General features: G+C 36.1%; 1 protein-coding gene across 2 annotated transcripts in view; it reads left to right on the top strand.

Moving 5' to 3' along the window:
* LOC107850511 (probable cysteine desulfurase) overlaps window positions 1-25,469 on the top strand; it is a 41,623-nt gene extending 16,154 nt beyond the window's left edge. Inside the window, exons 2-7 of one of the 2 annotated variants that reach the window (XM_047401440.1) lie at window positions 16,192-16,525; window positions 21,351-21,861; window positions 22,100-22,301; window positions 23,060-23,125; window positions 23,441-23,536; window positions 24,899-25,469. In XM_047401440.1, coding sequence (XP_047257396.1) covers window positions 16,225-16,525; window positions 21,351-21,861; window positions 22,100-22,301; window positions 23,060-23,125; window positions 23,441-23,536; window positions 24,899-25,306 — 1,584 coding nt within the window. In that variant the 5' untranslated portion in view covers window positions 16,192-16,224 and the 3' untranslated portion in view covers window positions 25,307-25,469. Of the gene's footprint in view, window positions 1-16,191; window positions 16,526-21,350; window positions 21,862-22,099; window positions 22,302-23,059; window positions 23,537-24,898 lie in introns of both variants that reach the window. The other variant, XM_016695089.2, reaches the window with a different exon arrangement.
* The last annotated feature ends 256 nt before the right edge of the window (window positions 25,470-25,725 follow it).

Below are 25,725 nucleotides of genomic sequence, written 5' to 3'. Positions count from 1 at the left end.
GAAAACATCAGCAGATCCATACAAGTATCTAAAAATCCGCTTAACTACTTTCCAATGTTCTTTTTCAAGATTTTCCATGTATCTACTAACTGCACTGGCAGCATAGGATAAATCTAGTTGGAAGCACACCATCGCATACATAAGAAACCCAACGGCGCTAGATTATGGAACTCAAGACATATGGTCACGCTCATCACCTGTCTTTGGAGATAAAGTGGCCAAGAGTTTAAAGTGAGCTACCATTAGAGTACTTATAGGTTTAACATTTTTCATATTGAACCTGTGAAGCGCTTTCTCAATATACCTTTTCTAACTCAAGTATTACTTACACTTTTGTCTATCCCTCATAATTTCCATGTCAATAATCTTCTTTGCTGCTCCTAGATCCTTCAACTCAAACTCCTTGCTAAGCTGGGCTTTGACTTTTATTATCTCTCACATATCCTTTATTGCAATCAATATATCATCAATACAAGAGAAGATACACGAATAAACCATCACTTACCTCCTTGAAGTAGACACAACTATCATAACTAATCCTTCAAAACATATGAGAGGTATTAAAGGAGTTAAACCTCTTATACCACCGCTTGGGAGACTGTTTTAAGCCATAAAGAGACTTTTTTAGAAATCATACATAGTTCTCCTTTCCTGAGACTACAAAACCCTCTGGTTGCTGCATATAGATATCCTCCTCAAGTTCTCCATATAACAATGCAGTTTTGACATCAACTGCTCAAGCTCAATATAATGCATGGCTACAATACCAAGCAAGGCTCAAATCGAACTATACTTTACAACTTAAGAAAATACATCTGTGAAATTAACACCTGGAATTGACTGTAACCTTTAGCAACTAGCCGTGCTTTGTACCTAGCATCTTTAACTCTCGATGTTCCTTCTTTCTTTTTAAATACCTACTTGCAATGGACAACTTTATTATCTTTAGGCAATTTTACCAAATCCCATATGTGATTCTTATAAAGTGATTCTATCTCCTCCTATATAGAAATCATCCATCGATCGAAATCATCACAACTAACTGCCTCTGAGTAAGAAGAAGGTTTTTTATCAGAATCAATACCTTCTGCTACATTCAATGCATAAGCAACCAAATCAGCTTTAGCATACATTTAAGGAGTTCTAATATCTCTTCTAGGCCTGTCTTTAGCAATAAAATATTGTGGAATCACAGGTGGTGAAGAAGAAATAGTACCACTCTGTATCTGTAGGCTAGACTGAGAAGTAGGCACTGGCGTAAACTCTGCTCTAATTTGCAATTCAATGTGGGTAAATGACTTTTGCTAATTCATGTCACTAAGCTCATCTGGAGGCAAAACATTAGATTTAGAGGGAGCTCGAAGCATGGCAGTTTCATCAAATGCAACATCCTTGCTAATTATAACCTTTCTGTTTTCTGAACACCAAATCTTATAACCTTTAACATTATAACCCATAAATGAGCACTTGACAAATCTAGGCTCCAACTTTCCATTATCAACATGAGCTTACGCAGGACATCCAATTATCTTCAAATCAGAATAACTAGCAGGAGTACAGACCATACCTCTTGTGGAGTCTTTTTATCAATCACGACTGAGGGGGAGCAGTTAATATGAAGACAAACTGTGAAAGCAGCTTCAACCCAAAAAGACTTGGGTAAACCAGCATTAGAGAGCATACAACGCACCTTCTCCATTATAGTCCTATTCATTCGTTCAGCCACACCATTCTGCTATGGATTATGACTAACTTTCAAGTACCTCACAATTTCTTCTGACTTGCACAAACCATTAAATTCATTAGAACAGAACTCTAAAACATTATCAGTCCGAAGGCATTTTACCTATTTCCCTGTCTTCCTTTCAATCATAGTCTTCCACTCCTTCAAAAGTAGACAATACATCATTTTTTTTGCTTCATAAAGAACACCCAAACTTTTTTGCAATAGTCATCAATAATAGTCAACAAGTAATTAGCGCCTCCTCTAGAAGGTACTCTAGCAGGACCCTAAAGATCAGAATGAATATAATCAAGTGAGCCCTTAGTTGAGTGGATGCCTTTAGTAAATCTGACTCTCTTCTGCTTCCCTAAAATGTAGTGCTCACAGAACTCTAATTTGGTAATACTATTCCCATCAAGAAGTCCTCTCCTACTTAGTTCAGCCATCCCGTTTTCACTCATATTCCCCTGGCGCATATGCTAAAGTTTAGCAACATCACTTTCTGATAGAGATGAGGTAGAAACAGTTGCATCACTTATAATAGTTGAGCCTTGCAGGACATAAAAATTTGAAGACTTTCTCTGTCCCTTCATCACAACAAGGGCATCTTTAATAAACTTTAGGACTCTACCTTCACCAGTGTACCTATATCAGTTCGAATCAAGGGTACTCAAGGAAATAAGATTTCTCTTTAGGTCTAGGACATACCACACATCACCAAGTGTCCTCACAATCCCATCTAACATCTTGATCCTAATTATTCCAATACCAGCTATCTTACAAGCTATGTTATTTCCCATCAGCACAACACCTTTAGAGACCATTTCATATGTTGTAAACCAATCCCGATTACAATATATATAAAATATGCGAGCTGAATCAAGAGTCCAATCCTCACAGGGTTTGGAGTTATCATCAGAAAATACCAAGAGTTCTCCATCACTACTACCATCTTCCACAAAACTAGCTTCACCGAACTTATTAGGTTGGTTTTCCTTTGGTTTTGGAGCTTCTCTTTCTCTCTATTTTATAGCTTCCAATACTTGGATTTGGTATGATCCTTCTTGTAGTAATTACAGGTTTTGTTTCTATTTTTGGATTTGGACCTAAACCTATCATCACCCCTAGAATTTCTCTCACGAGTCCTTCCTCAAACAATGAGACCATCTCCTAGAGTCTCCGACCTATTCACAAGATGCTTCATCTTTTCCTTCGAGAACAATGTATCATAGACTTCATCTATGGTCAGGTATCATGACTATATAAAATCATATCCTTAAAAGTCGTGTATGATGCAGGCAGCGAACACAAGAAAATCAACCCTAAATCTTCCTCATCATACTTAACCTCCAGAGTTTCTAAATCAGAGACAATTTATTTAAAGACAGATAGGTGATCTTTAAAAAATGAACCATCAGAAAAACGATGGGAATAAAGTCACTATTTTAGATTCAACTTACTTATCAGGATCTTAATCATGCATAAGGATTCCAGTTTCAACCATAACACAATGGTAGTGGTCTCTTTCAAAACATCCTGAAGAATCTGATTGGATAAGTGAAGATGGATCTGTGATAGAGCCTTATGATCCTTACGTCGTTTATTATTATTTATCCATGATGAGGGCATATGATCAAACCCTAATAGAGCATCATCCAAATCCATCTGCCCGTGCACAACCCGTATCTTAACCTGCCATAACAAAAATCTAGTATTGCGATCTAACAATGAAATCTCGTACTTTATGGTTTCCATCCCCGAGAAATCAATCGACCAAGCTATGATACCAGTTTGTTATGACTCGAATAGAATAAGAAAACCACAATAACAAAAAATCAAGAACAATGCACAGATTTACGTGAAAACCTTTGCGGGAAAAACCACAGGCAGAGGCAAATGAGGTTTCACTATAATGGAGAAAGAGTACAATGTGGAGAAGGCTGAATTTTCTGAAAACCCAAAACAACCCACTAAATGCACTTATATAATATGTGCATACAATTGAGTCCTAGACCCAAAAACATAAAGGTCCATATCAAGCTTGTCGGCCCGATCCCTACGCTGCCACCACAGACCCCATCGAAAATCACCAATATGGGTCGCACCATAAAACTATCTGGGTCGGATCAACAAAATTCAGGTTACAACTCTAATAGTTGCCATGACCAACCCCTCATGTCGGCGAACATGAGTTTCCAGTGTTCATCCATTAGACTTACACCTTCACAGTTAGCTATCACACCCTGTCATCCTTGCCAAATAAAAACCATTTAACATCCAACCAATTCATTATAAACCAAGGCTATAATTAGTGGTATCGTCATAACTACTATTACTTGCAAGTATTGTCCTTAGCCAAACCATTAGAGATCAACAGAGTCCCATGTACCCATAGATCACATTACCAAGTCAACTTGGGGAAGTCCCTCGTACCCCACAAGTGTTCTATTATTATGATTACTTAGGGGATTCCATTGTACCCCACAAGTGTGTTTATTTAACCAAACCATTCCATTAAACTATTCTAAACTATTTAAACCATTTAGGGTTCCAATACCAAATCATACCATGTAATAGTTTTCATTAAAAGTCCAACAATATAGTAAAATTATTCTCATAGGCATTTTATCAAAGATATTGGGGCATAGTGTTTCTAAAAATAATTCCAATTACCAATCAACTAGTCTCATGCAACCAAGTATACAAACCACCATTAAAACATTGTAAGTGCATAATTAAAACATGGGAAAACCATAACTAAGCATTTATAACCAAAATCCCAATAGATATTTCGAAACCAAAACCAAACAATAATCATGCCATAAAAACATTGTGTAAAACCATGGCTTTAGTTGGAACGAACAATGAAAGAAGAGAACTTGACTTACACAAAGAAGATGATGAAGAGAAATCATCAACACAAGCCCTAAATTGACCACCTTAGTGAAACCCTAACCTTCCTTCGCCCAATAGCTCTTGAGAGAATTTTAGAGTGTTTAAGAGAAGTATATAAGTGTTAATTAATAGAATAATAAGGAAAACAACCTCCCAATAGGAATATAAGTCATGGGTCCTTATTAGGTTAAGTGGGAAAAGTTCCAGATTGCCCTCACTTAAACTCCCAAAAATTCCATCAGGAGGGTACGACCATCCATACTAGTCATACCCTTTAATACGAGTGGTACCCACCACTCGTACCTAAGGCAACCTCATTTGGACCCAACACTGTCCAAGGTACGACTCACCCTAAACCACGTTGTATAAAAATGTACGACTAGTACCCTTAACTCGTACCTCTAGTAGATAGAATCCTAAGAGGATTGAACACTGTCCACCATATGAATCCATGGTACGAATCATACCCTGGATTACAGCTCACGGTAAGCCACTCGTACTTAGATCCAACTTAAGTTATCAAGTATAAGATTAAGTTAAGGGAAAAACTAAACCAAACGACTTATATCCACTAATACGACTCATACCACCCAAGTTGTATCCATTTCAGTAACCAAATCTACCCCATCAACAAACACTGGTCAGGATACAACCAAGGCATACCACTCATACCCCAGGGTACGACTGGTACCCACCTGTTGTACACTATCCAGAAACCAAAAATTAAGGAAATTTTCTAAGGTTTAGAAACCCAGGAACCCAAGGCTTTTTCGTCTACCCCACTAGGAACATTCATCCTCGAATGACGGACAAGGTAGTACATGCACAACTTGCACCCATTAGATGCCTCTACTCTTACCTTTAAGATAGAAAACAAAGATGTAAAGAAATCAACCTTTCTCTTAACAAACTCAGAAAATAAAGATGTGTTCAAGAACATATACCTTACGCATGAATATTCGAAGCAGAGAAAAAATGCAGATACTTGCACTTCATGTATGCTTTCGTTTCTCTTCCACCTTGTGGTTCTTCCATAGAATCTTAACCGAGGATACATCCTTGGTCTGCAACCAATAAACCTATCGATCAAATATCTCTATCAGGATCTCCTCATAAGATAGAAAATCTGAGGTGCCCAACCCTTCTAAAGGAACAATCAAAGAAGGATCACCAAGCCATTTACTTAACATGGAGACAAGAAATATCAGATGAATGGAGCTCAAACTAAAAGAAAACTCCAATTCATAAGCAACACTACCAACTATCAGCAAAACCAAATAAGGACCAATATATCAGGGACTGATCTTTCCTTTCTTTCCAAACTGCATTACTCCCTTATAGTAGACACCTTGAGGAACACCTTATCCCCAATATCAAACTCCTAGTCTCTACGCCTCACATCTGCATAGGACTTTTGGCGATTTTGGGCATCCTTAAGCCTATCCCTAATCACCTTAACCTTCTCCATAGCCTGATAAACAAAATCTGAACCAAACATATCCACCTCACAAAGCTCAAACCAACCAATAAAAGATCTACACCAGCTACCATACAATGCCTCAAAAGAGGCCATACCAATACTAGAATGATAGCTATTTTTGTAAGCAAACTCTACCAAAGTTCAATGATCAACCCAATTGCCACCAGAATCAATCATACACTCCTAAAGTATATCTTTCAACATCTGAATGGTCCTCTCTGCCTGCCCATCCAATTGCAGGTGGAAAGTAGTACTCAGACTAACCTTAGTACCTAATCCTTTCTGTAAAGACCACAAAAAAATGAGATAAAAAATGTGTAACACGATAAAAAATGTGTAACATGATCAGAGATAATCAAAATAGGTATCCCATGTAGCTTCACAACCTCCTTAAGATACAAATTCGCATAATCCTCCACTGAAAAGGTAGTCCTCAGTGGCAAAAAGTGAGCATACTTTATTGTCCTATCCACGATGACCCAAATCGAATCAAATTGGTTTCGAGACCGAGGAAGACTGGTAATGAAATCCATATTGATCACCTTTTATTTTCATTCGGACAAATTAATTTCCTAATACAACCCACTAGGCCTCATGTGCTCAACTTTAACTTGTTGACACACCATGCACTTGGCAACAAAATTAGCCACATCTATTTTCATGCCATTCTACCAATATATCTCCTTGAGATCATGGCACATCTTCGTCATGCTAGGATGGACAATATAGTACAATTCATGCGCCTCATCCAAAAATTTTTATCGTAACCCATCGACGTCAGGAACGCATAACCTTCCTTAGTACCACAAAGTACTATCACCACTAATCTCAAAACCCATTACTTTTTGCCCACCAATATCATTCTTGATTTTTATCAAGACAGGATTTAGCACTTGTTTCTCCTTAATCTCTACACCAAGAAACGACTGAACAATTTCTTGTTCCATGACATCACCATCCTCGGAGTTTAGGAGAAAGACCATAAGATTAGCAAAATAGTGAATATCCTTCACCAATTCCCGTTTCTCCTTATCCACATAAGTTAAACTCCCCATGGATAACCTACTAAGAGAATCAGCTACAACTTTAGCCTTACCTAGATGATAGTGGAGACTCATATTATAATCCTTGAGAATATCAAGCCATTTTCTCTGCCTGAGATTTAGCTCTCTTTAAGTGAACACCTACTGTAGACTCTTATGGTCAGAAAAGATGTCCACGTGCACTCCATACATTTCATGCTGACATATTTTCAAAGCAAAAACCACCATTAAGTGCTCCAAATCATGAGTAAGACAATTCCTCTTATGCACCTTCAACTGCCTGGAAGCATAGGCAATCACCTTCCCATGCTACATCAAAACACAACCAAGACCCACCCTAGATGCATCACAGTTAACCACAAACCCTACATTACCTTCAGGTAATGTCAAAACTGGAACTGGATTTAGCTTATCCTTCAGCTTCTCAAAACTCCCCTCACAAGCATCCGACCAAGAAAACTTTACCTTCTTCTGAGTTAACTTAGTCGAAGGAGCGGCTAACATCGAAAACCTTCCATGAACAAACGATAATATCCGGCCAAACCCAAGAAGCTTTGAATGTCGATTGGATTCGTGGGTCTAGGCCACTTTTTAATCACCACCATCTTTTGTTGATCCACCATAATCCCCTCATTAGAAATAATATGACCAAGAAAAGTTACAGTGTTCAACCAAAACTCATACTTGGAGAACTTGACATACAACTATTGTTCCTTTAAGGTTTGCAACACAATTGAGTGATAATTAACATGGTCCACCTCACTCTTAGAATAAATCAGAATGTCATCAATAAACACAATTACAAAAAGATCCAAGAACTGATGAATACCATGTTCATCAAATATATAAATATCGTTAGGGCATTAGTCAAAACAAATGACATAACCAAGAACTTAAAGTGCCTATATCAAGTACGAAAAGCCATCTTAGGGATATCCACCTCCCTAATCTTAAACTGATGATACCCAGATCAAATATCTATCTTAGAAAAGAACTTGGCACCTTGCAACTGATCAAACAAGTCATCTATCTTTGGAAGAGAATACTTGTTTATAATAGTTACCTTATTCAATTACTGATAGTCTATGTACATCCAAAAGGAACCATTCTTATTATGCACGAACAACACCAGTACAGCCTACGGGGATACACTAGAAAGAATAAACCTCTTATCCAGAAGATTATTAAACCGCTCTTTGAGTTCACTCAACTTTGTTAGAGCCCTTCTATAAGGAGGAATAGATATTGGATGAGTGTCCAGAATAAAATCAATACCAAACTCGATTTCCCTATCTGGAGAAACGCCAGGAAGATCATCCGAAAGGACTACAGGAAACTCATTTACCATCGGAACCAAATGCAAACAGTGACCTTTCGAGTTAGAATCTTTAACCTAAACCAAGTGATAAATACACCCCTTGGATATCAATCTCCAAGATCTAAGATAAGAAATAAACATCCCCCTAGGAGCTATAGAATCACCCTCCCACTCTATAACTGGTTTACCAGGGAACTTAAAGACAACCTTATAAGTCCGGCAATCCAAAAGCGTGTAACAAGAGTGTAACTAATCTATCCCCAAAATAATATCAAAATCCACCATATCTAGTTTAAATAGATCCACCAAGGTCTTCTTGCTACCAACACCTGCCACACACACCCTATAAACTCTTTTAGCAATAACCAAGTCACCTACTGGGGTAGAAATAGAAAAAAATCTAAAATAACCTCAAGATCAAATTCTATACACATAGCCACAAATAGGGTCACATAAGAGAGCGTAGACCCCGGATCAAGCAAAAAATACACGTCATGAGAAAAGAGTTATAACGTACCAGTAACGACATCAGGTAATGCCTCATATTACTGTCGAGACGCACGAGCATATAATATATTCTGGCCTATGCCAATACAAGAGATAGGAGAAGATGCAGAAGTAGCACTACTAGGTGTAGAAGCAGAAGACAAGAAACCAAAGCTTTGAACTCTCTCAAAGCACCCTTACGTACCGGATAATTTCTAAGTATATGGCCTGGTTGGCCATATTTAAAACACTTGTTTCTCCTTTCATTGCAAAATCCCAAATAAAAATGACCATAGAACTGGCAAAGAAGGCGTGAAGAAGCCAATTGAACACCACTCACCAGAGATTGGGCACCTTATACCTAAAAATTATCACTACCCTGATGACGCCTATCACCCAATTATTTTGGGTAAGGAGCACTAGCTGTGGAGAAGGAACTAGAACTCCCCCACTTCTTCTTTTGACATTTACTGCCATCTCAACCACCTTACTGTTGAGCACCACCCTGCTCAGAGAACCTGCTCTTCTTACCCTGCCTTTTCCCGATCTCCATTTGTTTTCTCTTTTCTTCCTCCCCTTACTGCATATGAATAAAAAACCTTGAAATAACCATATTCTTAATTAACAAAGCAGTCTTGCTTTTAAGGATCAAATCCCGAGATAGCCCAAAAGTAAAATTTCTCATTCTCGCCCTCATACCAGCCACCAAATTTGGAGCATACCTGGACAGCTGATGAAATTTCAAGGCGTATTCCTTGACAGATATTTTTCCTTGCTTAAGATTCACAAACTCCTCCATCTTCGCTCCCCTTAGCTTCTAAGGAATGAAGTGATCTAAGAAGGCATTAGAAAAGGCCTCCCACAAAGATAGCTCCTCCACATCACTCCTATCTTTATCCAAATCTTTGTACCATTGGTACGCAATATCTTTGAGCTAATAAGCTATAAAATTCACTCCTTCCATATTAGTGGCCTGTGTCACTCTAAATATCTTCTCCATTTCATCTAAGAAACCCTGAGAATCCTCCTCCACCTTCACACCAGTAAAAGTAGGAGGACTCATCTTCATGAACTAGCCAACCCTTTTGGCTTCCATAGATAGAAAACCAGATACATCCCACTCAGCTTAAGCATCAACTAACTGAGCAATAGTATGAATTGGTTGATGAAATTTTACATTAGTCACCTCACCATGAGGAGGACTAGTAGAAACCAGTGGAACTCCATCGCCATCAGGGATAGGACCCCTGAACTAAGTACGAACTCCAGATATAGGGCATACTCCATCAATATCGTCCCCAAATGGGATAGAAGAATTTTCTTGTATTCTAGATCTACGAGGCATGATCTGAAAAGAGAACAAATAAGGATTAGCGAGGATTCCAGGACTTACACTCCAAGAATAAAAATCGAGTACCAAGAAAGTGAAATACTCATAAATTTCTTATAGCTTCTCTTTTGTAAGGGTAGCACTCTCCACACCCCTATAAGAGAATCTAACAGACACGACTTTGTGGATTCCCCAATTGACCATGAACCTAAATCTATAATACAAACCTGACATGACCGGACCCAAGGCCTTATCATAATGGGCACCGCAAGTGCGACCAGGACCGGAGACCACCCTTGGTACCTAACCCAACCTCTAGCCGCCTGTCCTGAGTTGGTTGAATTTTGAACATTTAACAAGATAGCATAGCTATCCAAATTATAGACTCTGTGATAGGTCTATTATCGAGATCGGCCCAACCGAGTCTAACCGCCTAAACCCATCCGATCACTGAACCAAACCATAAACCAATAACCCAGATGATAACAAAACCAAGTTCCATAATATAACATAAAAGGATAGAGAAGTGAGAAATATTCTAATGATACCAGCCCCAATACCAATGCTAATACTAAGGCTGACACCAATACCGATCCTGCCCATACCAATCCATAGTAGTTTCATAAAAGCCTTTAACCAAAATAAAACTAATATTCGGTTAGGACATACCCCCAAGCATAGCCTAAACCGATATTTGTAAGTAAACCAAAGTATAAGATAACATCCATGAAATAGAGCCTTCCAAAATAATGGAAGCTTACCACTTCAATCCAAAAGTTGATCCCAAATGTTCGATAGCTAAGCAGGAGGAGTAAAATGATTGGTTTCTGCATCGCGTAAGGATACAACTGCCCGAAGATAGGTTAGCGGGTGAACATTAGCATTAACTCAAGATAAGGATAAACTAATTTTAGTTAGTAAAACCAAGTAAACCATCCATATCCATACAAACCATACATATAAATATATATAACCATACCGGGAAAGGGAACCAGGGTTAGCATGCATTTAAAACCATTGATCCGAGTATGTGAATCTTAACCGTCCTTAACCACCCACGGGCTATATAGGTCCAGTGTAACCCCCTAAATAGGCCCCGATACGTGTAGCCACACGAACCAATGATACCATAAGAATAGGGAATTCCCAAGTACCTTTCGCTCTCCATGATACCATAAGAATAGGGAATTCCCAAGTACCTTTCGCTCTCCATGATACATATGTACATTGTACTTAGAGGATTACCGTGTACCTCATGAGTATCATATATGGTTGCCATGACCAACCCCTTATGTCAGTAAATATGAGTTTCTAGTGTTCATCCATTGGATTTACACCTTCACAGTTAGCTATCACATCCCGCCATCCTTGTCTATTTAAAACTATTTACCATCAAACCGATTCATTCTTAACCAAGGCTATAATTAGTGATATCGTCATACCGACTATAACTTACAAGTATTGTACTTAGCCAAACTATTAGAGATCAAAGGAGTCCCATGTACCTATAGATCACATTACCAGGTCAACTTAGGGGAGTCCTATGTACCCCACAAGTGTTCCCTTATTATGATTACTAGGGGGATTCCATTGTACCCCACAAGTGTGTTTATTTAACCAAACCATTCCATTTAACTATTCCAAACCATTTAAGGTTCCATTACCAAACTATACCATGCAATAGTTTTCATTAAAAGTCCAACAGTATGGTAAAAGCATTCTCATAGGCATTTTATCAAACATATTGGGGGCATAGAGTTTCCAAAATCAATTCCAATTACCAATCAACCATTCTCATAAAATCAAGTATCCAAACCATCATTAAAATATTGTAAATACATAATTAAAATATTGAAAAACCATAACCAAGCATTTAAAACCAAAACACCCAACAGATATTTGAAAACCAAAACCATACAACAAAACTATGCCTTTAGTTGGAACTAACAATGAGGGAAAACAACATGCATTATACAAAGAAGATGATGAAGAGAAATCACCAACACAAGCCCCAAATTGACCACCTTAGTGAAACCCTAGCCTTTCTTCACCTAATAACTCTTGAGAGAATTTTCGAGTGTTTAAGAGAAGTATGTAAGTATTAATGAATAAAATAATAGGGCAAATAACTTCCCAATAGGTATATAAATCGAGGGACCTTAGTAGGTTAAGTGGGAAAATGTTTAGATTGCCCTCACTTAAACTCCCAAAAATCCCGTTAGGTGGGTACAACCATCCATACTAGTCGTACCTTCCAATATGAGTGATACCCACCACTCGTACCCAAGGCTACCTCTCTTGGACCCAATATTGTCCAAGGTATGACACACCCCAAACCATGTCGTATCCAAATGTACGACTAGTACCCTTAACCCGTACTCCTAGCAGAATAAAATCTCAAGAGGATTGAACACTATTCACCATACGAGTCCATGGTACGACTCGTACCCTGGCTTATGGCTCACGTAGAGCCACTTGTACTCAGATCCAACTTAAGTTACCAAGTCTAAGATTAAGTTAAGGGAAAAAACAAACCAAAATGACCCGTATCCACCAATAAAACTCGTACCACCCAAGTCGTATCTATTCCAGTAACCAAATCCACCTCACCAACCAACACTGGTCAACATACGACCAAGGCATACCAATCATACCCCAGGGTATGACTGGTACCCGCCTGTTGTACACTACCCAGAAATCAAAAATCCAGGAAATTTTCTAAGGTTCAGGAACCTAGGGTATTTCAACATGACCCGGACTATGCCAGAAGAAAGACCAAGGAAACCAATAATATAAATAGACATGAAAAGTCACATGGCCTTTCAGATTATGGAGGGCTACCACTTCTCACCAGTTGTCCAATAGAGTAACCATTCACCTAATGCTACACATGGTCAAAAGAAAATTCTCCAAACCTACATCATGAAATGATGTAACATCCGGAGACGGTCAGTACGGCGAGTACGGGTATGCAGCCCTAGAAAAGGGATAAAATAAACAGTTCACCAAGGGACATAGAGCGTGATCATTTAAAAAATTTTATTCTTGAATTATGTAGATCATATTGACATTTAGGCACCCACGGGATATATGGTTCCGGCTTCCTTTGTCGAAAGGCCTCCAAACTATATTAGTCGTATGGACTGAAGAATAGGTTAAAGTTACCAAGACAATAACCTCCCAATAAAATAACTATCTACTATAACACGAAGCAAGCACATAATGGTCATCCATATTTCAGGACAGGACCCCCCCAACGTTAGCTAACGTGGTTTCCAGTGTTGATAAATCGATGGCTTGCAAAATAATAAAAATATCGTCATGAAGCATGCAAAACAAGCTAGTTAAACCTTGAACTCCTCATGAATAAAACAAATCAAAAGCGCCACCATCTTAGAAAAATAAACTGATGTACATTTTCAAAAATATTAAAACCATTTTATTTTAAATATTGAAATTAATTAAATTTTTAATTGATACTCTGTTAGGATCAAACACTTATCGCAGTGCTAAAAGCTATAGTTAACAAAGCTATACTTTGTTGGGACATATTTGTTCGCTCTTAACAAAGCCTAATTAAAGCAAGAATCACGTTAGACCATGGCCCGATCAAGCCAATCAGGCCCTTCACCTAAACCTAGCCATTGGCAGGACCTAGAATTTAACATTCAATCCCCACACCTGCCTCATGCAACGTGTGCTTGGCTCTAAAGTCGAACAATTGTTAGGATCAAACACTTATTATCAAGGTAAAATTAACTTCATTTCTTAACTAAGTCTAATTAAAGCAAGCATCGTGTTTCGATCCATTCCGGTCCTTTATCGAAACTAGCCATTGGCAGGACCTAGCCTTTAATAAACATACAATACCATACTTGCCTCACGCAACATGTTCTTGACTCTAAAGTCAAACACTTGTTAGTATCAAACTCTTATTATTAAGGCAAAATTTTATTTCTTAACCAAGTCAAATTAAAGCAAGCATCAGGTTAGACCGTGGCCCTGATCGATCCATTCCGGTCTTTCACCTAAACTTAGCTATTGGCAGGACCTAGCCTTTAACAAAAAATACCCACACTTGCCTCACACAACATGTGGTTGACTCTAAAGTCAAACACTTGTTAGGATCAAACTCTTATTATCAAGGCAAAATTTTATTTCTTAACCAAGTCAAATTAAAGCAAGCATTAGGTTAGACCATGACCCTGATCGATCCATTCCGGTCCTTCAACTAAACCTAGCCATTGGAAGGACCTAGCCTTTAACAAACAATACCCGCACTTGCCTCACGCAACATAAGTTTGGCTCTAAAGTGAACACTTGTTAGAATCAAACATTTATTAATAAGGTAAAACTTCATTTCTTAACTAAGTCTAATTAAAGCAAGTATCATGTTAGACCATGGCCCCTAATCGAGCCATTTCTGCCCTTCACCTAAACCAAGCCATTAGCAGGACCTAGCCTTTAACAAACAATCCCCACACTTGTCTGACGCAACATGTTCTTGGCTCTAAAGTCGAACACTTGTTAGGATCAAATACTTATTATCAAGGCAAAACTTTATTTTTTAACCAAGTCTAATTAAAACTAGCATCGCATTAGACCATGGCCCCTATTCGAGCCATTCCAGTCCTACACCTAAACCTAGCCATTGGCAGGACCTAGCCTTTAATAAACTATCCCCCTACCTGCCTCACACAACATGTGGTTGGCTCTAAAGTCGAACACTTGTTAGGATGGAACATTTAGTAGGTGTTTGGTCATGATAACTACTTCTTTTTGGAGTTGTGTTTTGCCATAAATAGAAATTGGAGTTGTTTTTTACTTTTGTGAAGAAGTGAAAGTGAAAACAAGTCATTTTTTAAAATACAATTTGAAATTGTATTTGGAATTCTTATGTCCAAACACTACAATTTTCACTAAAGCAAAATAATTTTTCGGGGAAAAATAAAATTTTCATGGCCAAACACTACAATTTTCACTAAAGAAAAATAATTTTTCAGAAAAAAATAAAATTTTCATGGCCAAACACCCCCTTATTATCAAGGAAAAACTTTATTCTTTAACCAAATCCATCAACCAAGCCCCATGTTGAATTATGGCACTTCCCGAACCTGACCTTCTCTGACCCATCACCTAGGCTTCTCCATACGTAAAATTATAAAAGTAGACAAAGAAAGTGCCTAATTTACATAACCAAACCTACCTTTGAAAAAAAAAAAATTACAAAACAGTGTGTATCTTCAGATATGGTATATAAAGAAACACATTCTAATGGCGGCTAACATAGAAAATACACTCATGTATCTTCAGATATACACAAGTATTTGAAGAGACATCTTCTTTTTTCCTGTATAAAATGTGGATATGATGATACATAGATACACAATCTCAATCAATGTATCTGAGATACACGACAAATACTATAATTCTTTGAACCTATGTTGTGACCTGTAATTATGCTCTGAAGCTGCTCCTGCATTTTTGTGGTTTGCCATAATATTATTACTAAATATGCTTCATAACAGAACTCATGGTTTCGATGCTCTTGGATCCTACAACTATCAACGGTAATTCTGGTACTACCAGATATTTTGCCTGACCAAAACTAGTTCCTAATTAGTCTGCCAATATGGTCTCAAAGGCAAACAAAGGGAACAAAACCACAAAAAAAGAAAAAAGAAATAGACAACTTCATAAAGAAACATTATTGCTGGGTCACTTTGCTCATCAACGATAAAAATAAATTAATTTTAGGGATCTAAGTCGGACCACGTCAATATTTTTTCAAGTTAACATTAAAATATTGAAGTATTGTCTACGCTGTTTTAATTCGCCTTTGCAATAAATACCTGCACGCTTCAATCATCTCAAACACTCTAGCATTCATTGATTTCTAACATGGACCTTGAGCAGCACATATCGAGAGAAAATATAAGAGGCCAAAGCATGGAACACAATAAGAACTACAATATTGAAACAAGTTGTAGCAGTACAACTTCCTCTGTTGATTCACATGATGAGTTCAGGATTAGAATTGAGTCATTTCATGCGCGAGAGAACAGTGTTTCTAAGAATGAGTCTGCTGAAAAGAAACTATCTTGGCTGCGTTCTCAGATCGTTGGTGAAAATGTCGATTTTGAGACGCCTTTTGGGAAACGAAGGCTGACTTATGCTGATCACACTGCCTCTGGAAGATGCCTTCACTACATTGAAAACTATATCATCAATAATGTCCTTCCTTTCTATGGTATGTTTTTCTTTTACTAGTCACTTGACACTTAGTAGTCGTTGCTTATCTCCAAGATCATTTTAATACCAATGACATAAGTACGAGGTAAACTACATAAATGATGACCCTCATAATGGGTGACTTGCACACGTTTTTGTTATATCTCCCAACTCTCACCATGACCAAGCAAACTGTGAGTATAAAAGGAACAAATGTAGACTCATGAATAATGGACATAATTGTTCATATTGATAAATCGATGGGTTGCAAAATAATAGAAATAACATCATCAAGCATGTAAAACAAGCTAGTAAACCTTGAACTCCTCATGAATAAAATAAATCAAATGGCGCCACCAGCTTACAAAAAATAAACTGATGTGCGTTTTCCAAAATATTTTGAACTTTTTCTTTTAAATTATTGGAAATCAATTAAATTTTTGGTTAATACTTTGTTAGGATCAAACACTTATCATGATGCTACAGGCTGTAGATCACATCAAGTGCACAACTTTATTTTTTAACCAAGCGTAATTAAAGCAAGCATCACATTAGACCATGGCCCTAATCGAGCCATTCGGTCCCTTCACTTAAACCTAGCCATTGGCAGGACCTAGCCTTAAACAAACAATCCCCACACCTGCCTCATGCAACATGTGCTTGCCTTTAAAGTCGAACACTTGTTACAATCAAACACTTATTGTTAAGGCAAACCTCTAATTCGTAACCAAGCCCATCAAGCTAACGTCATGTTGGACTGTGTCATTTACGAAACCTGACCTTCCCTGACCCATCACCTAGGCTTCACCATATGCAAAATTACTGAATTACACAAACATCAGTGCCTAATTTACATAACCAAACCTAACTTTAAAATAAATTACAAACAACGCGTATCTTTAGATATGGTATCTAAAGATACACGTTTTAACAATGCCTAACATACCAAAGACCCTTGTATCATCAAATATACACAAGTATCTGAAGATATGCGATCTTTTTTCTTGTATAGAACGTGAATATGAAGATACATAGATACACGATCTCAATCGATGTATCTGAGATACACGATAGGTATTGTAATCCTTTGAAACCTGTGTTGCGCCCTGTAATTGTGGTCTAAAGCGCGCTCCTACGTTTTTGTGGTTTGTCATTATCTCTAATCTCTAATCTCTATTTCTAATCTCTATCTCTAATCTCTATCCCTAATCTCTAATATATTAAAAGTGTGAAACAGCTTATAAATATTGTTTGAACTTTTTTTCTTTCATTAAAAGTATTTGATTCAAACAAAATTGTCTTTTTTACTATTTTGATCAAATTATTATTTAATTTATATTTATGATATTGAATCCTAAAATATATGGATGAACACCTTAAAAATATAATAAGACTTTTCTTAAAAGTAGAAGTCCTAAAATATAGCATAAGTATTACATTAATTTTTTTTTTCCCAAAAAAAAAAAAAAACCCCACCTTTTCAAATTTTAACTCATATAAGTGTTCCATATTTAAAGGATAGTTTGTCCTGTTGAGTTGTATAGGAAATATTTCCTTGTAAAAACAAGTAACTCCATATTAAATATAGGAATACTTTAAATTGTAAAATAGACATAAAAAACTACATTATAACTAAAGATCCTGCATTTAAGATTTCTTTAGGTTTAAAAGTATTGATATATTTGGACGGGCAAAGAAATAACAATATTGGCATATACTATTTTAAATTATCATTTAATTATTTTTATTATATTGATCTAAGACAATTATTGTAGAGTCCTAAACGTATATAGGACAGAGATTAGGTTTCAACTACAAATTAAATATGATTATACGCCTATCAATTTTCAATTTAGTCAAATATTAGGGATGAATGATTTTGTTTAATGGTAAAAGTTGATGTTTGCTTTGGTTTCATGAAAAATCGATCGTAAATGAGATAAAACGGCTATTCAAATGGCTTCGCACTGGATCAGGCAATGTAATGACAGATAATATAACGACCTAATTATGTATCGAGTATCAAATAAATTTACATAACTTCTAATTAGCATCTACGAACTACAATACTAATGTTTATCATGGTGTTATTGTGGCTCATACTTTTATGCAACATGATTTATAATATTTCTATTCTCTGGTTTCTAGCTATACATAGACAAATTCAAGATATAAACTTAATGAGTTCATTCTAAACTATATCAGCTTAATGAAAAATCGATCTTAAATAAGATAAAAGGGCTATTCAAGTGGCTTAGCATTGGATCAGACAATGTAACGACAGATAGTATAACGATCTAATTACGTATCGGGTGTCAAATATATTTATATAACTTCTAATTAGCATCTACGAACGACAATACATATGTTTATCTTGGTGTTGTTGTGGCTCATACTTTTATGCAACATGATTTATAATATTTCAATACTCTGATTTCTAGCTATATACATAGGCGAATTCAAGATTTAAATTCAGTGAATCCATTCTAAACTGTATCAACTTTACATAATTTACATCCCATTGATCTATTCTCTGCTCCATTGTTGCAGGTAGTGAACTTTTCAAAGGTAATTAGTTTATTTCATGAGTCATCTAAGAAAATTATTTCATGTATAAGTATGTTTTTAAAGTTATCCACATAATTTACTTAATTTACTTAGACACCTCAATGGATCCTTTTTTCTATTAGACAATTAAACTATTCAAAAATGACATATCAAAAAAAGTGTCACGTTCTTCACTATCTTTATACGCATAAGATGTTTGAGAAAATTAAACTCATAAAATCTCTTCTTTCCTGTGTATAATGGATGTATAGTTTTAAATGATAAAATCACTGTTTTTTTAATTTTAACATAATAATTAGGAACAAACATGTGACACATATTTTCAGACTAATATTATTACTAAACGTGCGTCATAACAAAACTCATGGTTTCGATGCTCTTGCATCCTACAACTATCCACTGTAATTCGGGTACTATCAGATATGTTGCCTGACGAAAACTAGCTCCTAATTAGTCTGCCAATATGGTCTCATAGGCAAACAAAGGGAACAAAACCATCAAAAGAGGAGTTAATAATTCAAATGGTCACTCAACTTTAGACTTTTATCCCAGAAAGCCACTTAACTTTAAACTTTTATCCCAGAAAGTTACTCAACTTTGAATTTTTACTCAGAAAGTTGAGTGACTTTGTAAGTAAAAATCAACACTGAGTAACTTTCTGAGATAAAAGTACTCTCAAAAAGAGTAATAGATAACTTCATAAAGAAACATTATGTCTTGGTCATCACTTTGCTCATCAATGATAAGGTAAATTAATTTATGGATCTAAGTTGGACCACGTCGATATCTTTAGCGTTAACATTAAAATATTGAAGTATATACTGTTTCACGTTTAATTCTCCTCTGCAATAAATACCTGCACGTTCAATCATCTCAAACACACTAACATTCATTGATGTCTAACATGGAATTTGAACAGCACATATTGAGAGAAAATATAAGCGGCCAAAGCACGGAACACAATAAGAACTATAGTACAATATTGAAACAAATTGTAGTATTGCAACTTCCACTATTGCTTCACATGAAGACTGTAGGATTAGAATTGAGTCATTTATGCGCGAGAGAACGGTGTTTCTAAGAGTGATTCCGAAGAAAAGAAACTTTCTTGGCTGCGTTCTCAGATAATTGGTACGGATGTCGATTTTGAGACGCCATTTGGGAGACGTAGGCTGACTTATGCTGATCACACTGCCTCTGGAAGATGCCTTCACTACATTGAAAACTATATCATCAATAATGTCCTTGCTTTCTATGGTATGTTTTTCTTTTACTAGTCACTTGGTAATCGTTGCATATCTCCCGTGATCATTTAAATGCCAATGACAACAACATACCCTATATAATTCCACAACTGGTAGGGAGGTAAAATCTATCGAGACCTTAACCCTGCTTTGTGAGGTAGAGACTTTGTTTCTCATAGACCCTCGGCTGTAGGAAAAATAAAACAAAGTAGTTCCGAAAAAAACAATAACGGATGAAAATTATACCTTGTATACTAAGAAGCAAGAAGAAAAGTACAATTAGAACAAAAAAATCATTGTATATGACTGAAATTTAACTGGAAATACCCCACTTGGGAGCTGATATTTTAATTTTTCTTCTACCATGCACCTAAAACAGAGTGTATCCACACTCTTTGCCACATTACAGTTTTCTAATTTGTATGTATTATAAATTATAAATTTAGGTAAGAAAAGTGTTATGGAACGGAAAAGAATAAGCAATACCACAAACAAAAGAAAACAAAAAGAACACACAGATTTTACGTGGAAACCCTTGATGGGAAAAACCACGGGCAGAGGAGGAGGAAATTCACTATAATAGAGAGGAATACAAGGAGGAGATGGAGGTCACAATGATGTATGTTAAAACCGCCAAAAAATAACTCACTAGATCGCACTTATATGTGCGTACAAATAAATTCTAATCCCAAAAACATAAAGACCCCAGAAATCTCAAACATGGGTCGCACCGCGATCTTTTCAGGGCCGGATTAATAAAATTCGGGTCACAAACTCTAACAAAAAGTTAATGTAGTCTTTCTTATTTATTTCATACTTATAATTCATACAATAGTATTCTTTCAAAGACATAAAAGTTTTACCTTAATAGCAGTTAAAATGCACTTTTCACCTATGTTGCTCAAACTTTTCAAAAATGTTAATGACACGTGTCGGATCCTCCAAAAATAGTGTATTTTTGGACACTGGTGTGGTGTCATTTTTGGAGAACAAAGGCAGTGTCACTATAACTATTGTAATTATTTTGTACAGGCAACAGTCACACTAGCGATAGTTACGTGGGATACCAAACAACAAAATTGGTGCATGAGGCAGCAGCATACGTGAAGAAATGCTTAGGGGGAGGAGAAGAAGATGCAATCATATTCTGTGGTTCTGGTTCTACTGCTGCCATTAAAAGGCTTCAAGAAATCATGGGGATTTCAGTCCCTTCCATCCTTAGAGAAAAAGTCCTCTCTAAATGCTTTCATAACGAAACCAAAGAGAGATGGGTTGTCTTTGTTGGACCTTATGAACATCACTCAAACATCCTTTCTTGGAGACAGAGTTTAGCTGAGGTTGTGGAAATTGGTTTGGAAGAAAATGGGCTAGTAGACATGGAAGCCTTGAGGGTTCAGCTTGAGTTCTACAAGTCTAAGAATAGGCCATTGTTGGGTTCATTCTCAGCTTGTAGTAATGTCACTGGAACTTATTCTGATACTAGAGCCATTGCATGTCTTCTTCACAAAAATGGAGCTTTTGCTTGCTTTGATTTCGCAGCAAGGTACGCTAATTTTGTGAAGATATTAGTTAGAGCTGAAGTTCTATGCATTGATAGTACAAAACAGACATTTATAGTCACAATCAGGTCATAGTTAAAGTAAGTAACAAGTAAATCTCTATGACAAACATATGTTGGTAACCTATGTTCTATAGTATAATTTATAATTTAAATCCTATGTTATACCTCTTAATTTCCAATTTCGGATATATATTCTTTTCCATTTGTTGTCATTTTGCAGTGCTCCGTACACAAAAATAGACATGAGATCAGGAGACATCGATGGGTATGATGCTGTTTTCCTTAGTCCTCACAAGTTTCTTGGAGGGCCAGGGACACCTGGAATCCTTGTAATGAACAAGACACTCTATCGGTTGAGAAATTCACCTCCATCAACTTGTGGTGGTGGAACTGTCGATTTTGTCAACCCTTTCAATGAAAAGGTATACATGTATATTTAATATGATGTCTTTTTTCTTTCTTTTTATCTTATTATCCTTTTCACCTACAGCTTCTTTATTGAAATTTAGATTGATGTAGCTGCTGTTTGGCTATAAAACATTCCAACAACTTCATAAATTAGTTTGGCAGCCATTTGAAGTATAAGCAGCAAATGTGCTTTTCTTTAATGCCAATTTAAGAAGTTTATAATCGACAAAATCCTCAATACAATGACTAAAAGCAAATGGGGTTGTTGTCACTCTTCCTACAAAAGAAATAGGTGTTTGTAAAAATTGATCTAGAGATAGAGACTAAATAATTAAGTCAACGAAGAATTTTCTGGCTGCAAAATCATTGAACTTCCAATCATTTTAATTGACTTGACTTAGATTTAGTAGTACCAAGGTATGAATTCTAACAACCAAACTCTAAATCAGCAACAAACCTTTTTCAATTTATAACTAGATACTTCAAGGATAACTCATTTTTTCTTCTATCTATGTGTTATCTTACATTTAACTTTAGGGATTTGTATTTACAGTGCATAATTAACTCTTCCTAAACAGCATACAAGTGCATCACTATTTCTCATTAGTCGGGTCTTAGTCAGTCACAAAATAGGCACTACGCATATGGAGTAAATAACACCATAATCATATGATCCTGAATCCTAAAATTAAACTGCTCGTTTCTATCATTCTCTCTTTAATTTTCTGTAATTCTCTGCAAATAGAGTCTTGATAAGCAATAAAATTACCAGGACACACTCTATATGGAGAACATTGAAGAAAGGGAGGACGCCGGAACACCACCAATCATCCAGAAAGTGAGGACAGCTCTAGCATTTTGGGTGAAAGAGTTCATAGGTCACAAAGTAATTGAAAGAATGGAGCACACTTACATTGAACTTGCACTACAAAGCCTTCTCCCAAATCCTAACATATGGATTTTGGGAAATGTAATGGCCAAGAGACAAGCTGTGCTTTCTTTTCTCATTTATACTACAACTCACTCTATGTCAAGTGATAATAATGGTGATAAAAACGACCTTTACTTATGGGGAGAAACAGGGAACAAAAGAGATAAGCCTCTTCATGGTCCTTTTGTCGCTAAGCTGCTTAATGACCTATTTGGTATTCAGGCTCGAGGAGGATGTGCTTGTGCCGGACCCTATGGACATAGCTTGCTCAAGGTTGATGAACCTCATTCTCTTGCCTTTAGAGATGCAATTCAAATGGTGAGTCTCCGTGAATAAATCTAGTCCGAGTCACTAAGTTTTTGACATTCTATTTCTAGATGTGCTGTATTTGGTAAAATGTGTTTCGGGGGTAAATATTTTGCTGACAAGTTTATGCTAAACTGATCATAAGATACCGCACCCTCCTTAATGGTACTTTCAGCATTCAAGAACTTGTCCTGTTCACAACGCTTTACATCATTCAGAATTATTAAACAAGTATATAATAACATTCAATTGTAAGTGTTGATCTTGATAGAATTTAAGAGTTAATAACTTAAATGGTCACTCAACTTTAGATTTTTATTCCAAAAAGACTTTTATTCCAAAAAGTTATTTAATTTTGGATTTTACTCAGAAAGTCACTCAACTTTAGATGTTTTACTCACAAAGTCACGCAACCCATTGTATTATTTTTTAAATTAATTTTTGCTTATGTGGAATACTTTTTTAATAATAAAATTCTAAAAAATATAAATATTAATTTAATGACTCTTTAACCCTTTTTTATTCCCCTTTTTTTCATTTTTATACCTACAATTAAATGTTGAGAGCCTACAATATTCAATAGTTTATGGATCATTTACATGTAAATTAATATCTCATGCACAATATCACCAAGCTGTGCATATATAGGAAGTACTGTTGCAATAGTTATTAAATCAATTTGTATATCCTTTAATTATATTAACCGCTGACCTGATCTTCTCCGCTATGTTGTAGAGTTCAGCTGTTCAGGATATGATTAAGATGCGATATAGATTTATGCGATCTTCTGTTTATGGGATGTTTAGATTTAGGCATGAGTAACTAGAACAAGAATTGAAGCTTTAGTGACTATTGCAACAATACTTCCTATATGTACTTCCTTATTTAGAACAAGATATGAGATTAAAATTAAAGGGTATAAAAATAAATTCAGCGACTATTACAACCGTAAATTCTATATGTGCACAGCTTGGTGATATTGTGCATGAGATATTAATTTACATGTAAATGATGATAAACTATTGAATACTGTAGGCTTTCAATATTTAATTGTAAGTATGAAATGAAAGAAAGGGAAATAAAAGAAAGGGTAAAAGGGTCATTAAATTAATATTTTATATTTTTTAAAATTTTGTTATTAAAAGAAATTACACAATAAGCAAAAATTAGTTTAAAAAATAATAAAATAGGTTGATTAACTTTCTGAGTAAAACATCTGAAGTTGAGTAACTTCCTGAATAAAATAAAAAAAATAAGTGACTTTCTAAAATAAAAGTTATTGAGTGACCATTTAAGTTATTAACCCTAGAATTTAATGTTAATGTCTTAATGGTAGTGTTACATCATTTGAGGAAGTTATCTTTGACATGACAGGGATATAGTGGAGTAAAGCCTGGATGGACAAGGGTCAGCTTCCCCTACTACATGTCCAAGGAAGAATTTGTGTTCATTGTAGCAGCAATAGAATTTATATCTATTTATGGACAGAGATTCCTCCCTTTGTACCATTTCAACTGGAGGAATGGTACCTGGACTTTCAAGAAAAAACTTTTCAATTGCAACTTTTGCTGCTCACAAATGATGAAGGCATTGAACATGGGTTGCCATGACACCAAAGAAAATAATCATGGAGGAGGAAGCATTACCAAAGAAGGCCTTGTTTACAAGTATGTAAAGTACCTTGAGATAGCCAAGCGCGTCGCTAGTCTACTTCCCAAGTTCCCACCCAAACGTATGATACCTGACGAAATAGACCCCGATCTTGTACCCTTTAGAATCTGAAGAGCGTTAGCTTGTTCTGATCCTTCTCCGATATGATCACACACTTTCCAATGCCTGGTTTGCAAAATTCTAAGTTACATGTATATTTTGAAACCAGAATAATAAAAACCTCAGGTGCTCAAACTGAAATATCATCAAATTGCTAGAATACATATAATAAATATATTAAAGACTCAATATAGAACTTGCTTGGCTTAGAAGCAAGTCATGATGCTTCTTGAGGATAGTTGGTGTCTCTCCCATGAGCAAACGGAAACGGAAGAACAAATGACAACTATATTTCCGAAATTCAACTAAGCCACTCAATAATACATTCAAGAACGTTGCTTTTATATTCTTGAATCTTTGATTTCATCTTTTGATCAATGTCTCTCAAATGTTTTCAAGGAAATGTTGTTTTAAAAGTACTTTTTCTTTAC

Source organism: Capsicum annuum, chromosome 12 (assembly GCF_002878395.1).
Source record: "Capsicum annuum cultivar UCD-10X-F1 chromosome 12, UCD10Xv1.1, whole genome shotgun sequence".
NCBI classification, from domain to species: Eukaryota; Viridiplantae; Streptophyta; class Magnoliopsida; order Solanales; family Solanaceae; genus Capsicum; species Capsicum annuum.
The sequence above is the reverse complement of the archived record's forward strand: the minus strand, read 5'-3'. Positions and strand labels throughout refer to the sequence as shown.